The sequence below is a fragment of the Antechinus flavipes genome, chromosome 3 (genome assembly GCF_016432865.1).
Source record: "Antechinus flavipes isolate AdamAnt ecotype Samford, QLD, Australia chromosome 3, AdamAnt_v2, whole genome shotgun sequence".
Lineage (NCBI taxonomy): Eukaryota > Metazoa > Chordata > Mammalia > Dasyuromorphia > Dasyuridae > Antechinus > Antechinus flavipes.
This window is the reverse complement of record NC_067400.1, coordinates 78,919,438-78,934,923: the sequence shown is the minus strand read 5'-3', so window position 1 is coordinate 78,934,923 and position 15,486 is coordinate 78,919,438. Positions and strand designations below refer to the sequence as shown.

Genomic DNA, 15,486 nt, shown 5'->3' with positions numbered 1-15,486 from the left:
TCTATCTGTATCTGTCTGTGTGTGGCTACATCTCTGTGCCTTTGTGTATCTGTATCGATGTATCTGTTTCGGTATGTATCTTTGTGTTCATGTGTCTATATCTATGTGTTTACTTGTATCTATGTGTATCTATACTCTTGATTGTCTCTGTATCTGTGTCTTAGAATTTATATGTATTTCAACATCTCTGTGAATCTTTATCTTTGGGTCTATAACAATATGATTGTGTCTTTGTGAGCATTTGTACATGTCCATCTCTATTTGCATTTATGTTACTAATTTATGCATCAGTATTTGTATGTGATTATATCTACATGCACATATCTCTAAAAGTATATGTCCACATTTTTGCGTGTTTGCATTTTTGTGTATCTTTGTGTGTGTTTGTTGTACATGTATATTTGCTTACATATAAGAAAGCTAAATTCTATCTCTGCATATTTGTGTATATCTGCATTTATGTCACTAATTCTGTGTTTGTATGCTATATGTATATGTCTCTAAAAGTCTATGTCCACATTTTAGCATGTTTGTATTTTTGTGTATTTGCTTGTGAATTTATTTACACGCATGTGTCTCTAAAAGTGTATGTCTAGGGGCAGCTAGGCAGTGCAGTGGATAGAGCACCAGCCCTGAAGTCAGGAGGACCTGAGTTCAAATCTGGCTTCAGACACTTAATACTTCTAGCTGTGTGACCCTGGGCAAGTCATTTAAATATTCCTCGGGGGGGGGGGGGGGAGTGTATGTCTACATGTTTGCGTATTCATATCTTTGTATGTATTTGTATGTGTATCACGTGTGTATATCTGCTTGCATACAGGAAAGCTAAATTCCAATTCAGGTAAGTAGATAAAGTCTGCTCTCCTCAAAAGGAATCACAATGATTGTTTCTCAGGTTTCTGGATATTTCTCCATTTCAAGTCTGTATTTTTGTTTGTTTATGTTTTCTAAAATGCTTCACTTTTGAGCTAAACCCTTCTTAGCTCAGGGGTGAAATTTCTTTCTCTGAAAGTTTTTAGTGAAAACCATTTATTGTTTTAAAGCTAGAGAAGATATGAAAAACAGGTATTTTTTCATGATGGAAAAGAAACACTTATGATGTTTGGGGTTTGTGGGAAGCAAAGGTCAGTGAAAGCTTTTCAGATTCATAGAATCATAGATCATAGCTGAAAGGGAGCTCAAAAGCTTTCTAGTCCAACCCCATCCTCTGCTCTGCACAGAAAATTAAGAGACTTGTCCCATGTCACACAGTGACAGTATGTAGCTAAGTTAAAAAATAGATTTGAATAGCACATTTTGGTTTCATGTTATAGGTCTTTCAAGCCAACAATGATGCAACTGAAGTAGTTTTGAACAAGATTCATACTCCGGTGCTGACTCGGTTTATCAGAATCCGCCCTCAGACCTGGCACACGGGCATCGCTCTGAGGCTTGAGCTCTTTGGCTGCCGAATTACAGGTAAGATCAGCCTACTTTGCCCCCACCTCCTCTGTTCTTCTTCCTTTGTTCAGTTCTTTGTCCAAATGACGCTTTAGGAGGCAGGTGACAGAATCAAGCCATCCTGTTGTCTAGTGCATTCTTCCCAGAAGCCTCAGCAAGTCAGTGACCTCACTCTGAAATCCTGTCCAAGTCCCTTGCTACTATGGCCTAGTGGGCAGAGAGATCCCTTTCTCCCTTCTTCTACAGATCCCCCCCCCCTAAAAAAAAAAGGAGTAAATGGTGCTTAGTACTTTGGACCAGTTGTGGTGGATACTTCTGCAAGTTGTTGCATCCTAAGGATATCTAAAGCTCTTGAGGGTGGTGCCTTAATCTCTGTTGATTCACTAATGGGTCAGTGCAAATACCAGAACAGTTTTTAAAGATAAATTTATGGAGTCTTTTTTGGATTTCAATCACCTACATTTCCTGATGGACTCCTCCCCTCATTTTCAGGGAGTGATCCCTTATGAAGAACAAAAATGCACTAAAACAATGCACATTCATAATATCAGACATGATCTGAAGTATTTTTGTGCTCATTTTCCTAACTGGGCATCTTCTCAGCCCTATCATTTGGGGCCAATGTCATTTTAATTCTGTAGCATTCAGGCAACAGTTTTTGAAGCAAAGAACAATTAAGGACCAAACTGTCCTGTGCTGATGATAAGTGCATAGGATTTCAGAGGTGTGTGAGACCTGTATGGGCTGGTACAGCCTAAAGTGATGCTCTATTGAGTGTTCATGCATAATGACAACAATAATACTAAACAACTTACACATTTAATGCATTAACAAAATTTTCTCACAATTTTGTGAATACTCATATAATTATCCTTCTTTTACAGATGGGGAAACTGAGACTTAGAGATATTTTAAAATAACTTTTCCCAAGTCAGATAGCCCAGTAAATGGAGAAGCTGAGATTTGAACCCAGATTTCCTCAGATTAGATCCAGTGCTCGTTTGGGCCTTTGCTTGCTTATCAAGCTGGTCTGGGAAAACATATTTCACAGCATTGATTTAGAGCTGGAAGCAGCTTCAGAAGCTAACATCTGGTCATTTTAGAGTTGAAGAAATTAAGGCTAAGTGATTTACCCTTAGCCACAGAGTTAGTGTCAGAGGCTGGGATTCAAACTCTGCCCAGCACTTCATCTGCTCCGTTGCCCTGTCTTGAACCCTGATACATACACACTACGGGATGGTACTCTGCCTGTGGGATGTCAACAATGACTCAAGCAAATGGCACTTTGTAGTTTTCTCATTCCCCACTCTCTCTGCAGATGCTCCCTGCTCGAATATGCTGGGAATGCTTTCTGGCCTGATCGCAGACTCCCAGATCACAGCCTCCTCCACTCGTGAATATCTCTGGAGTCCAAGCGTGGCCCGTCTGGTGAGCAGCCGCTCAGGCTGGTTCCCCCGCATCCCACAGGCTCAGCCTGGGGAAGAATGGCTGCAGGTGGATCTGGGAGTGCCCAAGACAGTGAAAGGGGTCATCATCCAGGGAGCTCGAGGTGGGGATTCTATCACTGCCGTGGAGGCCCGAGCTTTTGTGCGCAAGTTCAAGGTGTCATACAGTTTGAATGGAAAGGACTGGGAGTACATAGAGGATCCAAGATCCCTACAACCTAAGGTAAAAAAAAAAATTCTCAAATTCTAACCAAAGAGAAAGGAGTACTTTAGGAGTGGGTCACTTCTCCAGATCAGAATGTCAAATATGCAAAATTTCCCAGTGGTGGTAGTAGGGAATCAGATTAATTGGGAAACAGTTAACAAAATAAATAAAAATACAATAGAACACAAATAATGTTAATATGTGGTTTTCTAAGTTAATGATACCCAGGGATCATTATGAAGAGTTAGTGGCCTCTTAATTCTATTTGAGTTTGACATCCCTGATCTAGTTATTTATCTAATTCCTACATTGAAAGAAACTGAGACAGATGGAAATAAAGTGACTTATTCAGAGTAACACAGCAAATATGTATCTGAGGCAGAATTTGAACTCAGGTTATTCTAATTCCCAGCCAGGCTGTGCCATCTAGTCCACATAGAAACAAACTCAAGCGAGAGGAGGTTTTGAAGTACAGGATAGGATGGAGCATTGGAAACAATTCTTTTTTCTCTGTTAGTATGTCATTGGTGGTATTGTTCAGTCAAATCTAACTCTTTGTGGTACCATTTGGGATTTCCTTTGTAAAGATACTGGAGTGGTTTGCTATTTCTTCTCTCAATCATTTTACAGATAAGGAAACTGAGATAAATAGGATTAAGTGATTTTCCCAGGATCACACAACTAGGAAGTTTCTGAACTCAGGTCTTCCTGATTCCAGACCTGGGGCTCTATTTATTGTGCCACCTAGCCATCCCTGTTGATCAGTCTACCTCTTTCCATTTCTCTGGTGATCTTGATTGGTTCTATCTCTATCATTCCCATATCAAAGTGGACGGTCAAATAATCTTCCAAAGACAAATTTTATCTGGGCTGGAAGTCAAGGTCACTAATCTCACGCCTCTTTGCCTCTGAGAAATGAAGGTTGGCTTTATTCTCAAGGAAGAAAGGAAAGTCCCTGGTGATGAGCTAATAAATTGGGTCTCTTTTGTGGGAGAGAAAGAACATTTATCTGCTTTTTCCCTTTGGGCTGGCTGATTTTTCAGTTCCTTTTTAAACCCTTTCAAAAATTAAGGGGCCCAAGAAAGACAGGAGAGAACAGGTCTGTATTCAACTTCCTCTGCTCTGCGAATGTTTCCATTCCAAAAACTGAGGCCAGGGGTGGGGTGGAGGTTTGGGAACACTGATGTAAATTCCAAACTCATAACTCCCGGATCTTGGCAGAATTTATGGGTTGGTAACCCGAACCACGGCAAACTGTCCACCACAAGCTCCAGGCATTGCTACAGAGGACTGACCACAGCTTCTCCTGGGCCCCTCTGGAAATATGGGAATTGAGATGATTTTAGCTATGGTTAGATTCTTCCTTGTGAACAGAGAAAGTGGCCAACTTCCTCCATCTGGGAGTAAGTTCCCAAGACCCACAGGGGCGATCTGTTCGTGAAAAAAAATAATAATAAAGAAGATATAAACCGATTCCAGGTGCCTGAATATGCCAGCAAAGTACATGGATTGATATCTCTGATTAACACCCACACCCACCTTTCACCTTCCCTTTTCCTCTTTCCCATCCTGTCTCCCCAACAGCAACCCCACCAAAATGGGAGAACTCCCTTTTGTCTAGGATATCAGAGTAATTTCTAAGGATATGCTCTCAAAGCTTGGGCAAGATTTTCATGGGAGGCTAGGGAGTACAGCAGAAAGGGGGAAAAAAAGGTTGAATTAGATATCTGAGAACCTGAGTTCAAATCCCCACTCTGCTTTTTACTACTTGAATGAGTAAGAATTTACAGATCAGTTATTTTCTTCTGTAAAGGATCTAGGCTGAGCAGGTTGAACCGGATACCTACTGAGATTCCTTCTAACTCGGCGCCAGTGGTTCTGTGATCTCTTGCACAAAGGAATCGGTAGTTTGGCTAAGGAACATTAGAGGAGAAAGTCCATTTTCAAAACATAAAGAACTCTCAAGCAGTCAGACCGTGTCAAACTCACTTTTATTTCCTCCAGCAAACTTCAGCATGAGATTTATTCAGATTCTGATGTGTATATTGAATATGACTTAATCTCCTTGAACCCTGAGACTTTGAGAGGATGGATAGAATGCCCTAAGTCCACACAGATGTCAAAGATGTGTAAGCCCATGGCATCCCCACACCTCAGGGATACTCCAGAGTATACTTTGGGTTAAAGTGACAGGAATATGAGGAACTAGATTCAAGTTTTCCTTTTGATACTTACTACCTATGTGACCTTGGGCAAGTGACACCTTCTTTGGGCCTTCTGTAAAATGAGATCACATTTAGAGGAGGGAACCTTCTGGCTCAAGACTTGTGAGTTTGAGTCATTTAAATTTCCTGGACTTCAATTTATTCATCTGTACAAAGAACTTCTCTAAGATATCTTCGATGTATTGTCCCATAGTAATTATGGTCCTTTGACTACAAGACCCAGTGAAGAGAGCTGATGGTTGGCCTCCATAGAATGTCAATTGCTGAATATCATTCCATACCTGTACCAGATCAGATATGGGAGCAGAGAATATAAAGCATGTGGGGGAGGAATCAAATTGTCTTTGTTCCTTCTACAGCTCTTTGAAGGGAACATGCATTACGACACTCCAGACATCCGAAGGTTTGACCCCGTTCCTGCCCAGTACATTCGGGTATATCCAGAAAGGTGGTCACCAGCTGGGATCGGGATGCGCCTGGAGATTCTGGGCTGTGACTGGACAGGTAAGGTTCCTTGTATCTTTTAAATTTAATCAGGTTTGCTAAAGTTCAGTCTTCCCTGAGATTGCCCTGAGAGAGTAAGATTCATTCACTGACCTGGGCTGGGGAGAAATTAAGGAGATTCATACCCGGATTAGAATCCTATCCAACTTAAAGCCCAAAGTCCATCTGTAGACTTTAGCCAATTTTTAAGACTAAATTTTATTGCTATCCTTTGTTTTTAGATCAATTTCATTTCCCAGGATTTTTTCTTAGCCTCTGCCTCCCAAGGGGCCATCCCTTAGACCAAAGAATAAACAAGAAAGGAAATTAATAATAGTTCAGTAAAAGAACTAATTTATCAACCCCATCTGATGTAATATGGAGCACTTTGCACCTCTGCAAAGAATGGAGGTGCCATCGGGCCATTTTGTGGGGCTCGTGTTTCAGACAGTGAGTCACAGGTTCAGCAAGATTTTTCTCGGAGTCTTGAAAACAAATAACAACAACCCAGCACCCATCCCAATTCAATTATATCCTGACTCTTCAGGATAAAGGGCTGTTCCTGTTGATTTAGAAAAGGAGAGGGAGTGGGGAAGAAACCACCTCATAATAATAAAGTAATCTGTTTAAGTCTGAATCTGGCCTCCAGATGTCAGTGGTAAAGAGACTTCATTTTCATTTAGAAGCCACATCTGTAAAAGGCATTCGCTGGTTGAGGGTTCCTGTTGTGGGGAGCTTAAAGGGAACATGGTTCACCCCAAGCTTGTGGCTGGGACTTTGTTCATCTCCTCATCTCTGTGGTAGCACCAGACATAGTAGAGCTCTTTAATTCACACTAATGAGGAGGAGGAGGAGGCCTGCTGAGAGAGCTACTAGTCGAGTTGTCAGGGGGAGCAAGTGTACCCATCCCCTCCTTTTCTCTGGCTCTGGCCACACCCTGTTCCCCCAAGGCTGGCACTAGATCTTAGGCTCTCTTTTTCCCTGTCTGCCAAAAGGGGCTCAGTCTAGCTAGAGCAAAGGGAAGGTTTAAGTTACAACTTTCTGAGGCTAAGTAGATTCCAGGTACTGTCAGGACATGGCGTATAGTCGGGCTTAGATGTTCCCATTACCTACTCTAAGCTGGGTATCGCAGTGCCTCAGTTTTCCTGGCCTGTGTCCTACCTGTCTCCTTCTACTCTAGTAAGAATGTTGGGAAGGCTGAGTGAAATCTTTCAGCAATTAGGGGTAAAAGTACTGTATAAAATACTAGACTGCTTCTGTAAGAAAAACCCCAAAGGAGAATACCTACAGAGTGGTCTAGGATAGGTATCAGGCTTCTTGTTATTATCCCTCATCCTCAAATTAAAGGAAAATCCCACAAAGTCATTTCTCTTGGGAATATATATCCCTACATGTCACAGAAGATGGAGATGAATCTATCTTGTGGCTCTACCTCTAAGTCCTCTGGTACTAGTTTTCATGTGTGCAAAATAGAATCTCTCTCATTGACATATGATGACTTCATTTATGGAGCCAGGCAGGAAGATGCTCGTATATCTTGGAACTGGAACTCTGTTTACAACCAGCTGCCCAGTGGCAAGTGGTCTCCATCCCTCCCCCTCCTCCTCTTTCCTCCACCCCTCAATTACACTGGTGACTGGTCAGCGACAAGCTTCTGATTTCAAAGCCCTGCCGACCTCCTTCCTCAGAAGATCACAGCTGGAAAAGTCTTACCCTGTGACCACTCTTCTGACTTTGAAGTTACACACATCTGGTTTCAATTGTTCAACAACTTCACCGTTTGATGGGCAGTGGCTCCCTTGTCCCCAGACGGGACAGACGTCAGACATGGTTGGGACAGTGGAGAAGAGAACCTGACGTATCCTCTCTTTCCTTTTCACAACCACAAATTGTGTTCCCACCCTCCCTTTTGTTTTTCTCCATCATCTGTGCCAATCATCTCTACACATTTGGCTCTCTTGACCATTTTAGGGATTGATTTCCCTGGCCCATGTGGTCTGTTCCCTTTTCTGAGTTCCCTCCCAGCTGTCACTCTGCCCTAAATCACAGTGTCTTTTCATCCCACCCTGTAAATGATAACCAATCAGATAATGTCTTGGGATCAGCTAGGGACAGGTTATTGGACACATCACTTTCACCTGTTGTTTTTTTTTTTTAATAAAACTATTTATCGTCTTTTTGCTTCAAGACTCAGTCTGAAGTCGGTAACAAATTTGAGCTTACAAATGAGAAAGCTCTGAGGTTATTTGGTATTTGCTGTGAGCAAGAGGCAAATGCTGAAAAGAACAGAAAGGTTTATGTGCCCGGCATTAACAACTAAAAGAAGGGGAAGCCAGGCATGAAAAACCATTCCAAGTATTTAGTGATTTCTTTCAGCTCCTAGCATTTATTAAATCATATCCTGAAGGATGTTTGACAAAGGATCAGAACATAAGCAGCTAAGTGGATAAAGAGCTAGCTAGGTTTATAATCAGGAAGCTGTGAGTTCAAATCCTGTCTCAGAAACTAGACAAGTCATTTGCTTTGGTCAACCTCAGTTTCTTCATCTATCAAACAGGGAAAGTGTGTGTGTGTGTGTGTGTGTGTGTGTGTGTGTGTGTGTGTGTGGAGAGAGAGAGAGAGAGAGCAACAGAGAAAGAAACAGGAAGAAAGAGACAATCAGACACATAGAGACAGAGAAAGATACAGAGATACAGATGAGACACAGAGAGACCAAGAAAGAAAATTTTAAGGTTTGCAAAATGCTCAATTCTAGGAAGTAGGTGCTATTTTAATCTTCATTTTGTAGATGATGAATGTCACATAGCACTTAAGTGTCTGGGGAGATTTGAATTCAGGTTTATCCTGATTCCAAGTCAGGTGCTCTAACCACTATACCATCTACCTTACTTATCTCACAGGATTGCTTTGAGAATTAAATGAGATGTTAACGTATTTGTAAACCTAAATGTGTAGCATGAATGTTAGTTATTATTGATCCTAAATAACAGAGCAAAGGAATCTTCCTAGAAATGGGAGGAGTGCCGTACACTGGACCAACTTCTATGTGAAGATATCACATCAAAACCATTTGTTGCAAGAGCCCCTCCCCCCAACTATCAATCAATTAATGATCATTTATTCAGCAAGTACTCCTTGCCAGACACTGTACTAAGTGCTTGGGATAAAAAGAGAGAAATAATTCATTCCCTGTACTCAAGGAACTTACTTTCTAAATAATAACATAGCCCTCAAATGTTTTTGGCTTCCGAGGAGGTGCCCAAAAAGCGGACACTCTGTTCCCTTAAACTAAAGTTTAGTCCACACAACTGTGGCAAATAAGCTAACAGTGCCTGGTTAAGTCAGGGCAGGTACAGGTTGTCTGGATTTGTTTGTGACTTTGACATTTATGGTCCAGATAAACTTATTGGAGATGGGTTCAATTGGTGAAACATATGTATGTATGTGTTTATATGTGCACCCACATATATGTTTATATATATAGTCATTTTTAAAAAAATTTTTTTAAATTCTTTAGAAAACTAACTCCCAATCTGCTCATCTTCTCTTCAAGGCACTACCATTCTCCTAGTCACTTAGATGTCTTTTTCTTCCATCTCCTTCAGCTTCACACCCAATCAGTGTGGCCACTTATTGATCAGGTCTTATTGATTCTTCAACCACAGTAACTCATTTCCATTCCCATGATCACCCATCTATTTCAGGTTCTTGTTACTTTTCCTTAGAGCCATAATTAGCACAAGATATTATGCTCCAGGTGTTAACATCTAAGGTATCTGGTTGCTACACACTGTGACCCAGAAAGCACCCCACTTAGACCTTCACTATAGCCCCTCCCTCAATAAGAGTTGGGGAGGTAGACAGTCTGGTCTTGCCGAAGGAAAGGGAATGAGGTTTCAGCCTGTGAGATTTTGGATAGAAAAGGAAGAAGATGGATTGTGTCTCTCCTAACATTGCTATGGTCAGATTATTTCTCATAGAACTTCTTGCTTTGTCTCTTTTCTTTCATATCTCCAACCTCTTGAAGGAACATAGTCTGGATTTTCTTAGGAATGCTTCCTCTACTCTCCATACAAATCAATTTGTCCCAGATGCTAGTATTCCTAATTACGTCTCTTCCCTTTACTTGGATTATATACCAACCTCCTGAGTAGTCTCTTTCCCCTTTCTTTTCATTCTTCAGTCCCATCAATCTATCCTACCCACTGTTATCATCTTGAACATTTCTTTATAACATTGATATCATTCCTTTGCTCAAAAAACATTCTGGACCCCATGTTACCTACCAAAAGCTCTTTTGTGCGTTTCCTTCTAGTATCTGACTTCACTCTGTCTTTCCAGTATTATCTCACACAATTTCCAAATGCATACTCTGAAGTCAACCAAAGTTGAACTTTCCCCCCACCATACCTTTATTCACATTGTCCTTTATTTTGGGGATGTGCCCTTACCTGATAGCTCTGCCTATTAAAATCCTACCTTCAAGGGCTAGATCATATGTCATCTCTTCCATGAAGCCTTCTGGTATTTCCCTGTGAAAAGTGATATTTCCCTTCTATGAATTCCATTTTCACTTTTATATCTTTTATATGCATGGTTCATTTTGTATTGAGTTATTTGCACACATGGCATGTATCTTCTATTAGATTATAAACACCCAGGTTGCAGCAATTTTGTCCTATTTAGCTTTGAATATCCCTATTAAATTTCCAGTACAATACCTTGTGCAATAACAAGCACCAAATAAATATTGTTTTTTAAAATAAAAACTAATAAGATGAATTTTAGTATAATTGAAGCTTAATTTATTAAACAAGAAACTTTTTATTAAACTGTTTAAATAGAAATCTTCTAAACTATATGCATTTTACATGCTTTCCTGCCTTCTTAGACAGATTTCATGATTCAGGGTCATTATTGTAAACATTTATTATATTGTTTAGCCCTGGGTGATTGACCTTTCCACAGAGCAAAATGAATTTTTAAAAACCCATGAATGGATGAAAAAGCAGTTAATAAGAACTTAATAATGACAGGAATTGTTTTAAGGCTTTTGTAATAACTATTTTCACAGGTCAAAAGTCCTTTGCTTTTCAGAATTCTAATTTGAATTCTGCATTATAGTGGGGGTTGTCAGAAGTCTGATTTCTAGATAAATGGTGGGTAGGGGGAGGATTGCTATATATGCCCACAAGAAGCTTTTTATTCAGAGGATGAAACAATTTATATGCTTCCTACCCCCCAAACATTTATTGAGCACTTAATATGTATAATGTACTGAGAGCACTACAGAGTTAAGCTATAACCCCTGCCTTTATGGAATTTACAATCTAACACATATTATTATACATTGCTCCCCTTTATGTACTTTGCTCAACCAATGAAATGACATTGTTAATATTCTTCATGAGCAACACTCCATCTCTCCTCTCCATGCCTTTGCACAGACTGCCTCTCTTGCCTGATACTCCCTCTTTTAGAAACCATAATTCTCTTCAAAGCTGAGCCTGCATTAGTCTTCCAGTTACTAGTGCTTTCTCCCCACAAGTATCTTTTTGTACTTACCTAGATATTTGAATACGTACATGCTCTCCCCTAATAAGATATAGTTCCTTCAAGGAAGGGACTTTTGCTTTTGTCTTTGCATCACTGATGCCTAGGATAGTATCTAGCACATTAGAGGCACTCAATATATATATTTGCTAATTGATTGATATCATAAATAAAACAAACTTTAGAAATTACTCAAATTCTATACCTATTCCTGCCAGGAAGACATTTCACTTTTTCTTTGGCTTCCTCCAGCAGCAGGACAACTAAGTAATTCATTCCTCTTGTATTTTCTTTCCACAGATACAAGACCCACAGTAGAAACCCTAAGACCAACTTTGAAGAATGAAGAGACAACCACCCAGTATCCTACAGATGAGGAAACCACGGATTGTGGCGAAAACTGCAGTGCTGAAGATGGTAAGTGTCCAAGGTCAGGCCAGATACCTGATGACTCCTATCCTGAGAGAAGTCAAAATTTGCAGAGTTCCTACCTACTTGCCTCATCAGTTAATTGTTTCCATGGTTCAATTTTGCAAACAATCGTGACATATTTTTTCCAACAAATCCACTCAGCAACTAGAAGAACCAAACTCATTTTAGAGATAGAGAAGGGGAATAGGGATGATAATTTAACTATTGATTAAATTAACTAGGTGCTTGTCTAATGTCTACTTCACTTTATATCATAGACATTGCCTGAAGAAAGCACAGTGTCATTGATTCTAGTAGAAATTGGTGTGATCCTCCTAAGAATTTCATGTGTGTTTATATTTCAAAAACAGCTTAAAGCAAGTCAGAAAAAGAGAGGTAGAAATTTGGAAAAGTACCCCCAAGTATTATTGTTGTTGTTGTTTTTCAAAAGTAAAGGATCATCTATTTTTGGATCTGACAGTTCACATGGAGAATTTATGTTCCATTTTGGGGTCTTCTGAGTATGTCTCAGTTAAAGACAGTAATTGGCAGAGCCTGAAAATGAGACACATTTTAAATCATACGCATAAGGTCACTAAGCTCGAGGACATTCCTAATAAACCACAAATTTTGGAACATCTGGCATTTTTGGCTAGATTTTAAAGCTTTGACAGCCTCAATTTACAGTAAATTACTGATCATTACTAAATGTTCATTAAATGAAATGAAGGAAGATTGGAGCAGGGACTTGGGAAGTGATGGAGATGTAAAGATGGTTTTTATAAGCTTAGTAGGAGGATTATGAAATCTCCCAATTCTGCTAGCTCAGCCTTTGGACAGTAAGAGATACTACTCTGATCAACTGGACCTTTTTTTTTTTTAAAGAAAAGGATCAAAAAAATGGGAAGAAAGCCAATAATAAATGCTGAAGTTATGTGATTGAAAATGATAATTTAATGCACATGCTTTAGGGAATGCACTTTTGTTTATGGGGTTTTTTTTGAGGGGGGAGGAAGGAGGAAAGCCATTGGTCAGAATAATTTTATTACAGAATTTTGGCATATTAATGAATTTAAGTTTTTGTGTGTGCTTTGTTGAGAAGAAAGGGAGAATTAGGAATCTTCCAGGATATGTTTAGGATAGCTTGAGTGAAAAGCATAATGAATTGATATACAATATTGGATTAGTGGAGTGAGCTTGTTTTAAGAGGAATTTTCTATCTAAATGACAATCAGAAGGACATTTCAAGAGTGCTGCAGCTGAATTTCTATGATTAATATAATTGACATTATATTATATTATTGACATTATATACTATGATTAATATAATTGTTTTTGAGTATTTCTCCTTTCTCTCTCTCTTTCTCTCTCTCTCTCTCTCTCTCTCTCTCTCTCTCTCTCTCTCTCTCTCTCTCTCTCTCTCTCTCTCTCTCTATGTCTCTCTGTGTCTCTGTCTCTTTGTCTCTCTCCCTTCCTCCTTCTTTCCATCTCTCAGTCTCTCTTTTGAAAAAGATGTAGACTTTTGTTCTTGATATACTGTGTATACACATAGAAATAGGAGGCAAATTATGGTATATTGAATTACTCTCTATTTTGAAAGCGAAAAAAGTTCAAAAATTGAAAGGAGGTTGGGGGTGGGGTGGGGCAATGCAGAGCACTGGCTGTCTCTTCCAAACCACAGGTTGCTGCTCCCTTAATGATTGCCATGTGTTACTTTCCAACTAATGCTAATTTTGGCCAGAGGGAGAGCCAGCCTTAAGTATCCTATTTTGAGAGGGAAAAGTTGCAAACAAGTTGTGATCACCATCTATCTTCTGTCTCTGGGATCAGGAGTGACCTTTCCCCTATGACATGATCCCAAGCATCTTTACCCTAACCTACTCTACCGTGGCAAAGCAATTAGTTTCAATAAGCTACTCATTTTAGAACTCCCTATAAGTCACTTTGTGACCTCCTTAAGAGCTTTGCCTCTCTGGCTTTTTAGCTTCCCTTCCCCAACACCTTATTTCCTCCACACTGTTAACCCTCAACAGCTTTTGCTCTATCTTTGGAAGTTGAGTAGCCCAGACAGGACTGTAACTTCAAGTTTTTCTCTCTTCTCTTCTCTCCTCTCCTCTCCCCTCTCCCTTTCTCTCTCCCTCTTCCTCTCCCTCTTCTTTTCCCTCCCAGTCTCTGTCTCTGTCTCCTGTAATGTAATACCTACCTATGTATAAACTAGAATCCTGAAGTTAGGGAAGAGTTTAAGAAGCCAGTTTGTCCATTTTCCTGCTTTTTGGCATTCTGATGACTAAAAAATAATGGGGCAGAGGACTTGCTGGACATTTTCTGAAGAGAGGGAAGAGGAAAGCCTCCCTTCACTTGGCCAGCTTGGTGTAATGTTCAGAAGGACAGCTTCTGATACTACCAGTGTGCTCTTGGCCAAATCAATGAACCTCCAAGGGCCTCGGTTCCTTATCCATAAGAGGAGGGGGTTGGACTAGATGCCTTTGAAGTCTTTTCCAATTCTACCTCTTTTAGACTGTGATCTGTTAACATAACCACCCCCCCCTCACTGCCCAAGGTGCAAACGGAGGGGTATCTCACAGTGTTTCTAAATCCAATTTCTGGCTGGCCCAACACTTTTTTTTAAATATGTCACTGGATCTTCTCCCCTTCCCCTCCCCATCCTTTTTTGTTAAACAACTGCAGTATTTTCCTGCTGCTGCTGCTATAGAATTCACAAGTTCCTTATTTGTGCCAAGCTGCCTTTCCTGTCATAGCTCACTGCAGGGATAAGAAGCTTTCTGCTCTGGCTTTCTACAGTTAGACAAATACCAAAGGGAGATAAACAGGAACTTCCCCATTTTCCTCAACCATGAGATCACTTTCTCCTCAGTGCCCCTTTCCACGAGGGCAAACATCTTCAGCTGTCCTGGTGCCAATGGTCTGCTCCATCATATATTAGAACCAGGTTGGCAGGAGTTGAGATAATACCTTGGGAAAGCCAGACTACAATTGAGGCATTCTGGTATTTAGGAAAGGAAACATTTGAGCATCTATCTGCTTTTAGATATGGATGGGAGGGGCTGAATAAAGGCTTTGAAGGCATTTGGGGCCCTCATTAATATTTACTTACCATGGGAACTAGTGACAGATTTAGCACCCAGTCCTGGTAAGAACAGGACCCAAAGCTGCTCTGAAGAACTGATGATCAATTAAATGAATAAGCAGGGTGGATCTCTCTCCTCCCACTTAGGATTTACCAAATCTTTTAAAAGCACTACCATGAATATTCTAGGAACCCTGTGTCACTGATCCGTTCTTTGCTTTATCTTTCTCTCTTAGATAAAGATTTTCAGCCTCCACCAGGCTTCAACTGCAACTTTGATTTCATGGAGGAAAGCTGTGGTTGGCTCTATGACCATGAAAAGTGGCTTACAAGCACCTGGACTGGCAGTTCAAGTCCCATTGATAGTGCTCCCTCAGGTAAGCCTGACTTGGAATTAAAGATGGAAGCCATGATAAAGAGATTCTTCAAATGTTTCATCCTAAAGTCATCATCTTGTAAGGTCCCAAATCCATCCCCTGCATCCAGTCTCCATGAAAACTTGCCAAGTGGTCCTTGGTCCCTCACCCCAGACTGCCCTAACTCATGCTTGGGATTACAGCATAACCACAAGTGTGGGCATTTGAGAGGAGGAAAGAACAAAGAGAGGCAAGACAAGAAGGAAGAAAGGAAGTAAGA

General features: G+C 40.3%; 1 protein-coding gene across 3 annotated transcripts in view; it reads left to right on the top strand.

The window, feature by feature from the left end:
* The window catches only part of NRP2 (neuropilin 2), a 146,769-nt gene that overhangs the window by 73,098 nt on the left and 58,185 nt on the right, over nucleotides 1–15,486 (top strand). For all 3 annotated transcript variants that reach the window (XM_051983716.1, XM_051983718.1, XM_051983717.1), the window contains exons 8-12: nucleotides 1,314–1,458; nucleotides 2,759–3,108; nucleotides 5,675–5,819; nucleotides 11,652–11,768; nucleotides 15,087–15,227. In XM_051983716.1, the coding sequence (XP_051839676.1) occupies nucleotides 1,314–1,458; nucleotides 2,759–3,108; nucleotides 5,675–5,819; nucleotides 11,652–11,768; nucleotides 15,087–15,227 (898 nt within the window). The remainder of the gene's footprint in view (nucleotides 1–1,313; nucleotides 1,459–2,758; nucleotides 3,109–5,674; nucleotides 5,820–11,651; nucleotides 11,769–15,086; nucleotides 15,228–15,486) is intronic.